Source organism: Asterias amurensis, chromosome 15, assembly GCF_032118995.1.
Source record: "Asterias amurensis chromosome 15, ASM3211899v1".
Lineage (NCBI taxonomy): Eukaryota > Metazoa > Echinodermata > Asteroidea > Forcipulatida > Asteriidae > Asterias > Asterias amurensis.
The window spans coordinates 15,173,687-15,189,306 of NC_092662.1; the positions used below are offsets into that span (position 1 = coordinate 15,173,687).

General features: G+C 40.8%; 1 protein-coding gene across 2 annotated transcripts in view; it reads left to right on the forward strand.

Moving 5' to 3' along the window:
• Positions 1 to 15,251, forward strand: part of LOC139947990 (von Willebrand factor A domain-containing protein 7-like) — a 30,812-nt gene extending 15,561 nt beyond the window's left edge. For both annotated transcript variants that reach the window (XM_071945934.1, XM_071945933.1), the window contains 16 exons: positions 242 to 371; positions 838 to 986; positions 1,662 to 1,795; positions 2,702 to 2,837; positions 4,772 to 5,020; positions 5,872 to 6,044; positions 6,619 to 6,739; positions 7,322 to 7,565; positions 8,732 to 8,828; positions 9,842 to 10,062; positions 10,805 to 10,931; positions 11,176 to 11,396; positions 12,000 to 12,126; positions 13,278 to 13,504; positions 13,883 to 14,009; positions 15,059 to 15,251. In XM_071945934.1, coding sequence (XP_071802035.1) covers positions 242 to 371; positions 838 to 986; positions 1,662 to 1,795; positions 2,702 to 2,837; positions 4,772 to 5,020; positions 5,872 to 6,044; positions 6,619 to 6,739; positions 7,322 to 7,565; positions 8,732 to 8,828; positions 9,842 to 10,062; positions 10,805 to 10,931; positions 11,176 to 11,396; positions 12,000 to 12,126; positions 13,278 to 13,504; positions 13,883 to 14,009; positions 15,059 to 15,250 — 2,675 coding nt within the window. In that variant the 3' untranslated portion in view covers position 15,251. The remainder of the gene's footprint in view (positions 1 to 241; positions 372 to 837; positions 987 to 1,661; positions 1,796 to 2,701; positions 2,838 to 4,771; positions 5,021 to 5,871; positions 6,045 to 6,618; positions 6,740 to 7,321; positions 7,566 to 8,731; positions 8,829 to 9,841; positions 10,063 to 10,804; positions 10,932 to 11,175; positions 11,397 to 11,999; positions 12,127 to 13,277; positions 13,505 to 13,882; positions 14,010 to 15,058) is intronic.
• The last annotated feature ends 369 nt before the right edge of the window (positions 15,252 to 15,620 follow it).

A 15,620-nucleotide genomic window follows, 5' to 3' on the forward strand; every position in this document is an offset into this window, starting at 1 on the left:
TTGGGCCAGGGGTTTCCTTTAAAGATGTCTGCATAACTCCTTAATTATTTCGGGGTCCAATTTCATAGAGCTGCTTTAAAGCAGCAAACAATGCACATATATATTTTGCTTAGCAACAAGAAACAGGATACCAGTCATTATAAATTGTAATGTGGAATTCTATTTTAACTGGTAACCCTATTCTAGTAAGCATGTTGCTTTGCGCTTAGCAACTTTTTGTGTTTTGGTTTTCATGCTTTAGAATTTGGTCCGGCATTTGTGACAGCAGACCCACAGGAATGCATCCGGTACATCAGCGGTCTGACTGCAGATGGTGGCGGTGATTGTCCGGAAATGGCTAACAGTGGACTAGAACTTGGGATTCAAAACAGGTGATTAATAGCACTGGATATCAAAGACCACTATTCTCACTTGGTGTATTTCCAACATATCGAAAAATAACAAACCGGTGAAAGCCAAAATTTGGGCTTTAAGTCCAAACTTTCACAGGTTTGAAGTAATACTTCGTCATCAAAGTTGCAAGAGAATATTTAAATAAAAATTACCACAAATTTGTGTGCTTTCAGATGTCTCAATAAAAGGTTTCAGGTCTGAAGTTTGTTGTATTACTCCGCGATCGAACACTGCTCTCGCACAAGCTGCTGGCTGGCGACTACCACTCTCCATTTTTCTCGCTGGGCCAGCAGTCTTGCGAGGATATCGCCACTGTCGCGGGAATCGCGGAGTGAGTCGGAACCCTATCACAGCGACTGACATTTAACGACTTGTCCACAAGTCTACACTATCGTTTTTGTTCAATTTCTTGTGGATAATTTCACACTTTTCTTCATCATGCAGTCTTGACGGAAATAAAGTGTATCTATACACCGATGCTGATGATAAAGATAAAGAGAAACTTCCCACCATTTTGGCATTGATCGAGGAGAAAGGAGTCCAGGTGGAGTATCTCCTGACGGGAACGTGTACTTCAAGGCGTCGCAGAAGAGGTAATTACAAAATCACAAGCCATTCACAATATTTGCATATTTTTGCTCGCAAGAAATATTTCGTCACCGTTTTCACGAAGAGCCACTTATATCCAAACGCTTGATTGAGATTTACATTTCACATTGTGCCTTGTTTAAAACTGAAAATATAATTCTTAAATTTAACCTTTCCATTTTCCAGTTATTTCGTTAATTATATTTGTTATAGTTGCCATAGTAATTAGTCAACGATATGTGTTTTCGTGAGAAACTTCAAAACACGTTTTGCGGGGTGCGCGTGTCACGCGATCACGCGCGCACACTGGAGTGCGTTTTGGCGACCCCAACCAAAAACTGTTTCTGACGTCATAACCAAAACGGTAACCGAGCTCACAACTCGGTTATCGTTCAGTCTGAACAGCAGAACCAACGACCAACAACCGAAACAGTTTTTGGTTGGGGTCGCCAAAACGCACTCCTGACATAAAGTGGCTCTGTGGAACCCGAAAAACGATTTGACGCTCTTCTGTTGCAATGTATTTAATGCATTTTCCGAGAGGACCTGTGCCTTTTCATGAAAACGCAAAATGCATTTATTGAGATGAAAGCCCTCTCCTGTGTTATTCAATAAGTTGTGATTTTAAGATATTATGTGGCTCTTCGTGAAAACGGTGACCAATTTTAAACCTCTTTCAGCTCTTTCTACAACTACCCCATCCTCTTCGTTTCTGGCCATTGCCAGCAAGTCAGGTGGAACAATCTACAGTACAGACGACGCTGGTATTAGAGGTCTATCGAGAGTTATTCAGGGAAATATCCGAGCATCACAGGTAAGTATATTTAAATCAACTCGAGGTAACCCTTTCAGGACGGGTATAAGTTTTTTTTTTAACTTAAAAGTGGCTGGTGTCTTTATTTGAAAATATTACTTTAACTGTGGTGCTAAAGACAGTGGACACTATTGGTAATTGTCAAAGACCAGTCTTCTCAGTTGGTGTATCGCAACATATGCATACAATAACAAACCTGTGAAAATTTGAGCTCAATTGGTCGTCAAAGTTGGGAGATAACTATGAAAGAAAAACACCCTTGTCACACGAAGTTGTGTGCTTTCAGATGGTTGATTTCGAGACCTCAAGTTCTAAATCTGAGGTCTCGAAATCAAATTCGTGGAAAATTACTTCTTTCTCGAAAACTAAAGTATACGTCACTTCAGAGGGAGCCGTTTCTCACAATGTTTTATACTATCAACCTCTTCCCATTACTCGTTACCAAGTAAGGTTTTATGATAATAATTACTTTGAGTAATATTACCAATAGTGTCCACTGCCTTTAAATTGATTTATCCGGTATCTACAGACAACAACAACACTATGGTAATAGTTGTCCCCATTACCATAGCTTGGAAATAAACACCTGTCAATGTTGTGACATAAAGATAATCAAATTTACGCAAGAGTTTTTGCAGTGTATATAACATAGGGTCTACGTTTGACAAAAATAGGCAATAATTAAGCACAGCCTATATAGGAACAGTTTTTATTTTTATCTTTTAATCTTTTAAAACTTTTAATCAATTTTAGCCTTAGAGAAAGACTCTGCTAAGGTCTATAAACGTCAGGCAATTATTAACTATTTTTAAATTTCATTCCCATGTGGCTTCTGACACAAGCGTTTGATGATAAATTTTGTTTAAACAGTGTTAACTAGCGTGAATTTTCTTGTTGTATGTGCAGGCAACTGTATTGAAGATGAATGTACGTAATAGCACCGCCCCTGTGGAGATACCAGTTGATTCAACAATACAAGAGCTACTAGTGTCCATCATTGGTCCACTCGATAGTACAACAGTGAACATAAGAAACCCACAAGGTAAGTGCTAGCCTGAACATCTGACGTCACAGCCGGCGTGTACAGTGGACCTTTGACCTACATTCATTTCACATAGAGATTTACGCAGTCAAATACTAGGAAGGCACTAAATACTAAACTCCACAGCGGTTCGGCCCATCGGAGAATACCCGAGCGAGAATGACCTTATGACGTCATTTTGCATATGCTTGCATCTTTTATACATGAAAATATTAACAACCAGGTCCTAGTGGTTAGTCCACTCTTATGTAACAACTCCCCAAACCTACTGCTACAAATGTACTTGAATAAAGAGGTCTGAAGCAGTGCTTGCATCTTTTAAACATGAAAATATATACAACCAGGTCCTAGTGGTTAGTCCACTCTTATGTAACAACTCCCCAATCCTGCTGCTACAAATGTACTTTAATATAGAGGTCTGTAGCAGTGCTTGCATCTTTTAGACATGAAAATATTAACAACCAGGTCCTAGTGGTTAGTCCACTCTTATGTAACAAATCCCCAAACCTGCTGCTACAAATGTACTTGAATAAAGAGGTCTGAAGCAGTGCTTGCATCTTTAAACATGAAAATATAAACAACCAGGTCCTAGTGGTTAGTCCACTCTTATGTAACAACTCCCCAAACCTGCTGCTACAAATGTACTTTAGTATAGAGGTCTGAAGCAGTACTGATCTTTTAGACATGAAAACATTAAAGGAACACGTTGCCTTGGATCGGTCGAGTTGGTCTTTGAAAAGCGTTTGTAACTGTTTTGTATAAATTACATATGGGTAGAAAGATGTTGTAAAAGTAGAATACAATGACCCACACAAACATGCCTCGAAATTGCACGGTTTTCTTTTTACCTCGTCGACTAACACGGTCGGCCATTTATGGGAGTCAAATTTTTGACTCCCATAAATGGCCGACCGTGTTAGTTCGCGCAGTAAAAGGAAAACCACGCAATTTCGAGGCAAACTTGTGTGAATAATTGTATTCTACTTTTAAAACATCTTTCCAACCATATGCATTTTATAAAAAACGGTTATAAACGCTCAGTTATAGACCAACTCGTCCGATCCAAAGCAACGTGTTCCTTTAATAACCAGGTCCTAGTGGTTAGTCCACTCTTATGTAACAACTCCCCAAACCTGTTGCGTGAGGGATCGTCGCGAACCGTGCCGGAATGTTCCGAGAGCACACGAAAAGTTCCGAACCGCTGTAGAGGTTAGTTTTTAGTGCCTTCCCAAATTCTATGGCAGACGTGATAGGAGTGTACTGTTAACGCATCTATGGGAAGCTCATGTCACTGCACGTTTATCCAACGATATCATTGTATCCAATGGAAGCACTGGATTTGAGTAGCAGGTACCTGTCTTTATCCTTGTGGCTAAAGACAGGGGCCCAGTCTAGGTACGTGCCAGAATGGGGGACTTTTGAGACGCTAGGTGGCAGCAGACTTACCATTTAAATCCTTTGTTATCGGTGGTGCCCATGCTCAGAGCTACGTAAACGATAGCCTGAACATCTGACGTCACACTTCGAGGCTCGTGAATTACGCCAGAGAACGGCATGCCGTTGAGTCCAAGTACATACACCTTTGACCTCGCATCATTTCACATGGGTTTCAGTATGTTTTTTTGAGATTCACTGTTAAATCCGAAGTACCTGTCCTTGCGGATAAGTATACAGGGGACCAAGCTATACGCAAACGACGGTAATTTACCTGGTAAGTCTGCTGTCACCTAGCGTTCTAAAGTTTTCCATTCAAATATGGGGATGTAGTGGTCAACTTATTAGAGTTTGACCAGTAACGTTGTACATAATTAAGTTATGAAAAGTTAGACTGGTACGGAGTTTGTGTGTGTTGCATGTAATTAAATGAATGCAAATAAATACAAATAAACAAATAAACTTATTTTTGACTCCATTGGGTTTTTTTTTAATTGAAGGAGCCGAAGGATCGCCAAGTATTCTAGGTGCAGATATTTTTACCAGCTCCGCCCAGCAGATTGTCTTTAGTTTCAACACCACCTCACAGCAAACAAAGGGAAACTGGATTCTTAAACTACAAAATGTCAACCCTACCTCCGAGTACAAGATCACCGTCTCTGCAAAAAGCCTTCTCGATTTCACCTTTGACCTCATGGAAGTTGACCAATCAGGAACTGCGTATCCATTGGAGGGATTACCAGTTGCAGGTAAAAGTCCAGACTTTGTGACAAGTCGTTAGTCAGTGTCTATTTCTTGTCAGCGCTGCCTTGCAAACATATTTCATGCAACAGTCACAGTGTGATTATACATTCATGCAACGGTCGTAGGTAGCACGACCCTCACACACAATTGGGATCGAGGATGTGTGTACCGTCCCCGCAACTACAATGGGAACGATACCACAGAGCGGCGGGCGGGGCGAATATAAGACCGCACAATATTACCGACTTGATATTAAGATTAGTAAAAAAAATCTGACGTTTTGACATTGTTTTGGTCTGGTTTGATCTTATCTCTGAAACACAAAACATTTTATTTGTTAGAATGTTCTCGCAAGATAAGACTTGTGGTTCGATTCCCGGTCGTGACACGTGTGCCCTTGAGCAATGACTTGACCATAATGTCTTCGAATTGGGAACGTATTGCATTGTGCTCCACCAGGCAGGCTCCTAGTGGATAATACCCATGCCTATACGTCCTTCGGACTGTAAAGGGGGTAATCCTGTTTCAGTCCCAGGAGTAGGTGGCAATGTGCTCCTGGTGGCCTTTGATGACGGGTGGAGAACCAAAATCAGTTATAAAGTGTCTCTAGCCCTCACCTTGCAGTGGTCGTCCGGTATCCCTGGCAATCTGTCCCCCGATGATTGTTCCTGAAATTGTGGGCTGAAATAGGATGTTTCTAAAAAGTTCACTATAAGAAGCAGTTTCGTCATATGGGGGGGGGGGGGCACAGAATCTCCGGGGCGACGAGTCGTGCCGCCCGGGCCCTGTAAATTGGGCGGGAAAAAAAGTAACAAAAGCCTGGTTTCCCCGTATGTTTGTTTTTTCTCTCCACCAGGAGTTAAGGTGTTGATTCAAATCAAGATCTCTTCCCAAGACATGATCAGCTCAATCAGTGAGATCAGACTCTTCGATACCTCCGGTCGTGAGAGACTCTTCAGTGGGGCTGCTGAACCAATACCCGGCAGGACTCAAGGATTGTACCTGGCCAACGTGACACTCCCGGAACAAGTAGGCTTTATTTTCCATCCAATCAATATCCTAAAAAAAAAACATTAAAAAAAAAAAAAAAAAAAACAGAACTATGGCTTCTGTGTAGATTTTTAATTTTATTATGATTGCAATGAAGATCAAAATGGTACAAATGTTATACAGTAAAGCTGTGTAAAAAACAATATCAAAGAAAGAACGAAAAGCAACAGAAATGCTACTGGCTAAAACAATAATAGAGTAAGGTATTGTTGCTTATCCAATTGTTTCTTCAATTATATTGTTTGTGGGTTCCTGCTTCTGCTGTTGATTCTATTATCTTTTTTTTTTAAAGCGATCCTCTGTGGGGTCCAAGTTAAACAAAGACAAACGTTGTGGGTTCTACTGATCCATTATGTGAAATACCCCACAAGACCACTTCAGTAAGCCCACCAAGCTCTGTATGTGACTCCAAACGAATTTTAGTAAACAAAAGCAAGAATAAGACCAAAACAATCTAGACACTCCTAAGGATAGTACCACACAGCTGTAGATATCCACCCATGCTGAGACTATCACACTGAATTAATTAATTTACCCATCTTCCTTGTTCCAGCCATTTGTCGTCAGCATTTTGGGCGTAGACAGCAAAGGTGCGCGATTTCTTCGGGCACAACCAGCAGAGGTTCAAGTTGGTGCGTTCAAGTTAGAACAGGTCATTGGAAATAACACAATAGGTTAGTATACTAAAAAAGAATCTTAAGCCTAAGTCTGAGTATGTTGTCCAACTCGACCGCTGCAAGTAAAATAGAAAAGTCAACTCGTCCATTGTGCCGAAACGCCGTACTCGGTTTATAGTCGGTCGCGCGATGGTCGTGCGATGGAAATCTTGCGCGCGATCCTAAGACTGAGGCCTAAAAACTGTGTCTTTTTATGATTGCGCGTCTAGATTTCCATCGCGCGACCATCGTGCGACCGACTACAAACCGGCCTTTTTTTATGGGCCACACACATGGTGTTCAACATAATAGCGAGTCACGCTGTACAGATTATAATTGTACCTCGGGTAATCACGCGCATAAGGAACGCTGGTACGCAGGCAAGTCAAACGATCTAGTTTTCTTCAGGTTTTTGTTTTATGAAAAGTGAATTTCGATTTATAATTATTTGAAAAAGAAGCTTTTGACCCACCCACCCACTAATTCGAAAAGAAATCGAAATTCTAAAACATTGAACATTTTGAATGGCCCTTAATATAAATATGGTGAGCTCTTTGTGCGCTCTCCTGCAAAACCATAATTCTTTCAACTTTTTCGTAGAGGAACTTCACCAAGGAAGCGAAGGCAGTTTGGTATTTAGAGTTACAAACAAAGGACCAGCAGACACCATGGTCATCGCTGTATCCGTCGGGGCCAATAGAGGAGCAGTAAAACTCAATGTTTCAGTAGAACAAGTATTAGCCGCTACAGTAGAACCATTGACTATGAAGTTGGCATCCGGGAAGACACAAGAGGGCGTGATAACTGTCCGCGCTGCGGACACCGTACCAATTGGTACCACAGTGTATGTATTATGTTTGATTATTTTGAGACATAATATTAAGAACTCAATTCGCGGTTGTAAAGTTAATAAAGAGAAGACCCTCGATCAACTAAAGCTGAAGTAGTAGTTCCGGCTGATTTCCTACCATCAGAGAGTAGGCGAGGCCTAGTTAAAGGGAAGGTACACGTTTGGTAATCGTCAATGACCAGTCTTCTCACTTGGTGTAACCCAACATAAGCATAAAATAACAAACCTGTGAAAATTTGAGCTAAATTGGTCATCGAAGTTGCGAGAAAATGATGAGAGAATTCTGGCAAGAAGTCTTTTATTATTTTAGTGAGAAATTACATCTTTCTCAAAAGCTATGCAACTTCAGAGGGAGTCGTTTGCCACAATGTTTTATACTATCAACAGCTCTCCAATGCTCGTCACCGATTCAGTTTTTAGGTTAATATTTGTATTGAGTAATGACCAAACGTGTACCTTCCTTTAAAAAAGCAGGACAGCTGTGTTCAGAACCGAGTTGTCTCCAGAATTCAAAAAATCTACTCGGCGGTAGTAGAAAAGTCTCCCGAATATTCATAAAATCTTTCCCGCATAATATAGAGCAGGACAAGTTCTCAAAAGAACATAATCTACATAGCAAGCCTGACACAGACATAGTTTTACTGTAAAGCCATTATACACTTTAGGAAACAGAAGAAAAAAGTTCACAGATTTACAAATAACTTACAGGGTTAACAGAAGGTAATGGTAAAAGACTTCTCTTTAAATATTATTCCATGAAATGCTTTACTTTTCGATCGAGAAAACATTAAAACAATTATCGATTCTCGTTGTCGAGAATTACGGATTTATTTTAAACACATGTCATGACACGGCGAAACGTGCGGAAACAGGGGTGGGTTTCCCCGTTATTTTCTCCCGACTCCAATGACCGATTGAGCCAAAATTTTCACAGGTTTGTTATTTTTTATATCAGCAGTGATACACGAATTGTTGGTCTTTGGACAGTACTGTTTACCGAAAGTGTCCTATGGCTTTAAACCGCACCAATAATAGGCATAGTTTATTGTATTATTTTGTTGCTGTGCTCGTATTCAAGTTTCTGTTATATTTTCTCCGAATTTGAGAACCGTACGTATTTGTTTTTGTTTTAAATGTCAAGTTTTCTGTTTTTACTCCAGGAAGGTGACTTTGACCGTGTCAAGTAACCTCTCTCTGGCCATTAATATTCTCTCTGTTGACGTCACAGTCGTGGAAGTTCCCGCCATCCATCTGGAGGTAAGTACAGGAGTGCGTTTTGGTGACCCAAACCAAAAACTGTTTCGGTTGTTGGTCGTTGGTTCTGCTGTTCAGACTGAACGATAACCGAGTTGTGAGCTCGGTTACCGTTTTGGTTATGACATCAGAAACAGTTTTTGGTTGGGGTCGCCAAAACGCACTCCAGTATGCTAGGAGCAAGTTCGAGTGCGCACATTTAGTCCACCAGTGGTCGACCACAGACTAGCAACTCACATGCGCAGTGACGTACTCACCCGAACGACTCGTTTGGTAGTCTAGTCAATCTTCCACCTTTTCGCTAAAGTGTCACTGGTGCTCTTCTGCGCTTAACACATGTTAGAATGGAGCGCGCTGTTGGGACCAGTGAAGAAACCATGGGCTCGAGGCTGGTTCTAAATGGTCAAACACAGTAGTCAACCAATGGTCGACCAGACCAAGTCAAAATGGTCAACCTTTAGTTAACCATTGTGCACACTCGAACTTGCTCAAAATAAACTACTGTTTATGAATGCAATTGTGCGAATATTTGCATTGGAAGATGGAATGTTCTTTTCAACGAGGCGGGGCCGAGTTAAATGGAACATGTATTTGCAGTAACGTTTCTCAGATTATGTGTTCCTATACGGTTACTGCGTGGAAATTATTCTCTCCGAATTTTCGGCAATATCTATAAAAAAACAAGACCCCCATTTGAAATGAAATATTCATATAGTTTTATTTTATGCATCTGCATTTTTTTTAAATGAGTACAATCGAACGGTTTCAAAAACCAAAGGTATAGACGATGTGACCTCTGACGTCACACGAAAACCATAACATGATTCGCGCGCATACCGCCGGGCAAAACCTTTGTGTTTTGGCAGCCAGCTAGAAAGTGTACGCAATCTTACAATGACTACGCAACTCTTTGCCCGGCGAAACATGACGTAATATATAGTGTTTTGTCAACAGAGGGCGGTTTGAATGTAAACATATATGTTAGGTCACATCGTCTGTACTTTGCCTTTAATCAGATAATAGACAGAACACTTCCCACGTGTGTTGTGCTTGACACTGGAGGGAATTGCACAGCAGACCAGATGACCAAGGACTGCCACCTTCATGAGTGGTGGGTTCGAATCCAGGCGACGGATGAGACGGCATTGGCAGCAATTCTTCCCGATCCCGAAGTTGGCTTTAGCCAGTCATTTGTCTATGAGGAGTTCTCTCTCAATGGAGTTACCGCATTATACAAGTAAGATACGAGTCAAGTTTAGGGAAGAGGGAAAGGGTTAGGCCGGGGCGACTGGTTAAATTTACTACTCGGTTAGTCGCACTCTAATGGGGGACTTTTTTTGGACGCTAGGTGGCAGCAGACTTACAAGGTGAATCCAGTGCGTAGCCTGAACGTCTGACGTCACACCTCGAGAGGCGTTCTTGTTCCAACTTTAAGATCCCGACGGTCGGGTGGTACGGATGTACTTTTGATCTCGCATTCATTTCGCAGTCAAATTATACGTACACGTTTACATATAAAATATCATTGTATGGATGTACAATGTATACTGTAATGAACGTTGTATCCAATGATATCGATGGTTTTGTAAACCTAAACCTGTCCAGGGGACCAGTCTAATCCAGCGCTTTCTCAGATCGACGTAAACAAGGGAAATTTACCAGGGGTGGATTTCCCAAAGAGTTAAGACTAGTCTTATCTCTAATTAGGACGAGTTACTCGTCCTAACTTAGGACTAGACATACGTTTTTAATATCTCATAGGACTAGTCCTAAATTAGGACTAGTCCTAACTCTTTGTGAAATTGACCCCTCGGATAAGTCTGCTGCCACCTAACGTTTCCTGCCATATAGTCGCGTCTTCGACACTAGTTTCCTTATAGTCGCCCATAATATGCATAATATGTAATCGAGTATTAATTCCTTCCTATTTACCACATCAATATTTTTTTTTTTTTTTTTTTTTCCCCGCCCGTACTTAGAGCCCCGTGTTGTTGCCCCAAATTAAACATCACAGTAAGAGATGGAAATGGAAATACTGCATCATGCGGTAACGACTTCTATACACCAGTGGCGGGAAAAATAGAGGAACCACTCTGTAACGGCCCGGTGAGCTTATGCACATTGCGTTTAACATAATCTTGCTTTTCTTAGTATTAACCATTGCATTTGGTCGAAAATTAACCACTTTCTTTGAGGAAATGAGTAAGCAATTAAAACATTTCTTGTGAAAATTTAGCCCTTTGAAATGTTTTTGGGTAAAAATTGTAAATCTGCATGATACAACAATTCCATAAAATTGTCTGCCAACTGGCTGAGCGCAAAATAAACTAGATTTTTTTTGGTCAACTAGATTATTGACTCGATTCCTCCAACCTGCACCATTCTTGCCGTTGCTGGGAATTGCACAGCAGACCAGATGACCACAAACTGCCATCTTCATGAGTGGTGGGTTCGAATCCAGGCAACGGATGATACAAATCTTACAGAGTTTCTTCTTGAGCCACAAGTTGGCCTCAGTCAGTCCTTGGAGTATGAAGAAAGCTCTCTACAAAATGTGACAGCACTCTATAAGTAAGTACAAATATACTCTATACTTTCTAAATGCAAAAGAATGAAAAAGCACTCTTTGAAGAGCCATTATATTTTCGAGTGTTCTTCCACTCTTTTAGATTGAAGTTTGCATCTTTTTGAGTGATTTGTCACTCTGTCCTGGAGTGAAACCCCTCTAAAAGAGTGAAATAACCACCATTCTTTTTAAAGAGCCATATGAGGGACAACTCGAAATGTAAAGAGTGGTGTTTTCACCCTTTTACATTTTAGAGAGTGTACTACATCCAGTCCTCAATCATTTTACCATTGATAGATTTGAGGAAGTATTGTCTATGGAGGTATATGATCCCTTTGTTATACTTATTTTTGCAAAAATTAGTTACCATAACAACGTATACTTGGTAAGAAGCCCTCACTATTTAGAGAGAGGGCTTCAAAAACAATTCAACCTGAGGAAAGGTTCTGCATGAAACACTCCTCAGACAGTAGTGCATGCCATTTTGCAGATTATTCTTCCTGCGTGAACCGCTATTGATCGGGTTTCAAAAAGGAAATCTACAATTTGCATTTAAAGATTGCTTCCCAAATAAACAAACATTCAAATAATCTTTTGTTTCTTTGTAGAGCGCCATGTTGTTGTCCCAAGTTGAACGTTACCGTCATAGATGGCAACGGCAATACTGCATCATGTGGTAACGACTTTTACACACAGATGGTGGAAAAAATTACGGAGCCAGTCTGCAACGGGCCGGTAAATAACCTCGAACTTTATTCACAAAAGTACTGCTAATTTTTATCATCATTTTCATGGAAAGATTTTCCGCACATTTTTCACCACAATAAACCCGGAAATAATACATCCTTTCCACCAGTGGGTGTGACTTACCTGGATCGTTAAAGGAACACGTTGCCTTGGATCGGACGAGTTGGTCTATGGAAAGCGTTTGAAACCATTTGTTATGAAATGCATATGGTTAGAAAGATGTTTTGAAAGTAGAATAAATTATAATGATCCACACAAGTATCACTCGAAATTGCACGGTTTTCATTTTACGTCGCGAACTAACACGGTCGGCCATTTATGGGAGTCAAAGTTTTGACTCCCATAAATGGCCGACCGTGTTTGTCGACGAGGTAAAACGAAAACCAGGCAATTTCGAGGCATATTTGTCTGTTGTATTCTACTTTTACAACATCTTTCTAACCAAATCGATTTTATAACAAACGGTTACAGGACGATTTTCAAAGACCAACTCGACCGATCCAAGGCAACGTGTTGCTTTAAACTGTATGGATGAGCAGTTAATAATCTGCCTGGGTCAGTCAGCAGCACTTCTTGTTTGCGCATGATCCAACTGAGTCCACTATTTTGCAAAGGAATTACATGGAGATAACAGGTGTTAGTTGTCAGATGAAAAGGTTGCTTTTAATATTCTAGCCTCTTTTCTTAATGGCACTGGACACTGCTGGTAATTGTCAAAGACCAGTCTCCTCACTTGGTGTATCTCAACATAATATGCATAAAATAACAAACCTGTGAAATTTGAGCTCAATCGGTCGTCGAAGTTGCGAGATAATAATGAAAGAAAAAACACCATTTTCACACGAAGTTGTGTGCGTTTAGATGCTTGGTTTCGAGACCTCAAAATTTAATTATAAATCTGAGGTCTCGAACTCAAAATGGAAAATTACTTCTTTGTCGAAAACAATGTCACTTCAGAAGGAGCCGTTTCTCAAAATGTTTTCGTCAACAAGTAAGGATTTATGCTAATAATTGTTATTTTGAGTAATTACCAATAGTGTCGACTGCCTGGGTGCTTTCACGTGATGTTAACTAACAATGTTTTGGTATTTTTCACATGAGCTAAAAAACATGACATTACTTATTATCTGAATCTATAGATAAATATAGTAGACTCGAATCCTCCAACCTGTTCCGTGCTGGACACTGGAGGGGGTTGTACAGCAGACCAGATGAGCACGAACTGTCACCTCCATGAGTGGTGGGTTCGAATCCAGGCGACGGATGAGACAAATCTGACAGAGTTTCTTCTTGAGCCACAAGTTGGCCTCAGCCAGTCCTTGGAATACGAAGAACGCTCTCTACAAAATGTAACAGCACTCTATAAGTAAGATAGTGTAATGCATTTTTAATTCAATTTATGTATGAGCATTATAAGTTTTAACGTTGAATAATCACAAACTTGAGACGACAGAGGGATACTTCGGAAAGATATCAAATTTGCATCGGGATAAAGATTAGTAATAGTTTTTCCCAACACCGATGTGTATAAGCACGGTTTGTACTCACCACTTTACCGAGCTCTGCGCAAAAAATCACCAGCAGTTACTCGGGTGTGATTTTAACCCATAGCCTTTGCAATACTAGAGCAGTTATCTTACCAAATAGACCAGCGTGATTGCCCAGTGGCTAGAGGCAGTTCGAGCACACATCTTATCAATTCTTAATACTAACAAATTAGTTGTTTGTTTCGCCTTGTATATAGAGCCCCGTGTTGTTGCCCTAAATTGAACATCACAGTTCGAGATGGAAATGGAAACACTGCGTCATGTGGTGAAGACTTCTATACATCAATGGCGGGAACAACAACGGAACCAATCTGTAACGGCCTGGTAGGTTGGAAGAACTTCCCGCGAGGACTTACCGTCACATGACAGGCAACCTACAATTCACTAAAACAGTGTTTCTGATAAGCTGAGTGTGGGTTTGGTCCCGGTGTCAGATGCAATTGTGTCCGCGATGCAATACTGTCCGGAAACTCTCCGCTCCCGACACTTTTGCGTATGCAATCGTGTCCGGGGCTATGCAAAAACCGTCCGGTGGACATGTACATGACTGTACACGTATGTGCGTGCGTAAAGTGAGCGTGCATGCAGTGAACCTATGCAGCATGAATAGTCATGTATTTAATTGTTGCAGCGAATAATATACCCAACGGCCGAACATTTCCCATGTCATTCATGACATGCACTTAGCTTGTAAAAAACGGCGAACGTGTTTCACGACCAAGTGCGTTTAAAGTTACTGCAAGGACGGTTTTGCACGGGGCGGACACAACTGTCCGGCGGAGACAGTTGCATTATGCAGCAGCGTCCGGGCGGACATAATTACATAAGCAAAACCGTCCGGTGGACATTATGGCATATGCAATAATCTCCCCCGGATAGTATTGCATAGAGGACATAATTGCATGCGACACCGGTCGTGACGCTTAGGTACGCACGTAAAATAACCAAGTGTGCTTAGCGAAAAGAGAAGAGGTTCACCCGGTGTCACTGGTTTGATTGGCTAACTATGTAAAAAGAGTATGTCTCGTATTTCAAATCGTAGTCCCACATACCTTGCATAGATCTTTTCGCAAATACCGGGGCGCGCGCGTAAAGCTTGGAATTTGGTGCATTGTGGTCTTGCTGGTATCCAAATTTGATCCATATATATCCCACAATGCACCTCATTCAACAGTCTGCGCTTGCGCAATGGTATTTGCGAAAAAGGCTATGAAACTACTGGCTGTTGAAGTGCCTTGAGTGTCAATGAGTGACGGATATGTGCGATTATAAGAAGTCATGGACTAAAATATATCATAATTTGTGTAAACTTGTACAGCTATAATTAAGTTTTAATACTATGAACTAACTATCTGTGTATTTTTATCGTTTAGATTGTGTACGCTGGCTCCAGCATTGTCACTGGTGTTGTTGTGGGGATAGTAGTTGGTTGCTGTGTGTTAATTTTGATCCTTTTGATCGTTGCTTTCGTCAAACTCTACAAGACCCGGGAAACAAGCAAGGAGGAAAATTCCCCTCAAAAGAGTAAAGAAGACCCAGCTGAACAAGTTGACTCCGTGATGTGAATGTAATGGAGAAAAGGAATTCACATAAACATGAATTATTCGTACCATAACTTATAAATGTTTAAACTTTGCTGTAGCTTTTGTGTTTTATGTATCTTATGGAACCCTTTATAAATTTCTCAGAATAATTTTCTCAGAATTAATCTTCCATGCTCCCATTTTTTTTTGTGTGTGTGTTTTTAGGGCCTTGTCACACAATGCAACTTACTTGGAGGCAGCCAATGGCAGTGCATGCTTTACAAAACCACTTTTGCATGCAGCACTTAATTTATGTTATTTTTCAAATAATATGGTCCAAAATTTGGGTACATGGAATTGTGAATGTTTTTTGTTTTTTTGAAGGCCTGGATCGTCTCGTGTGACATGACCG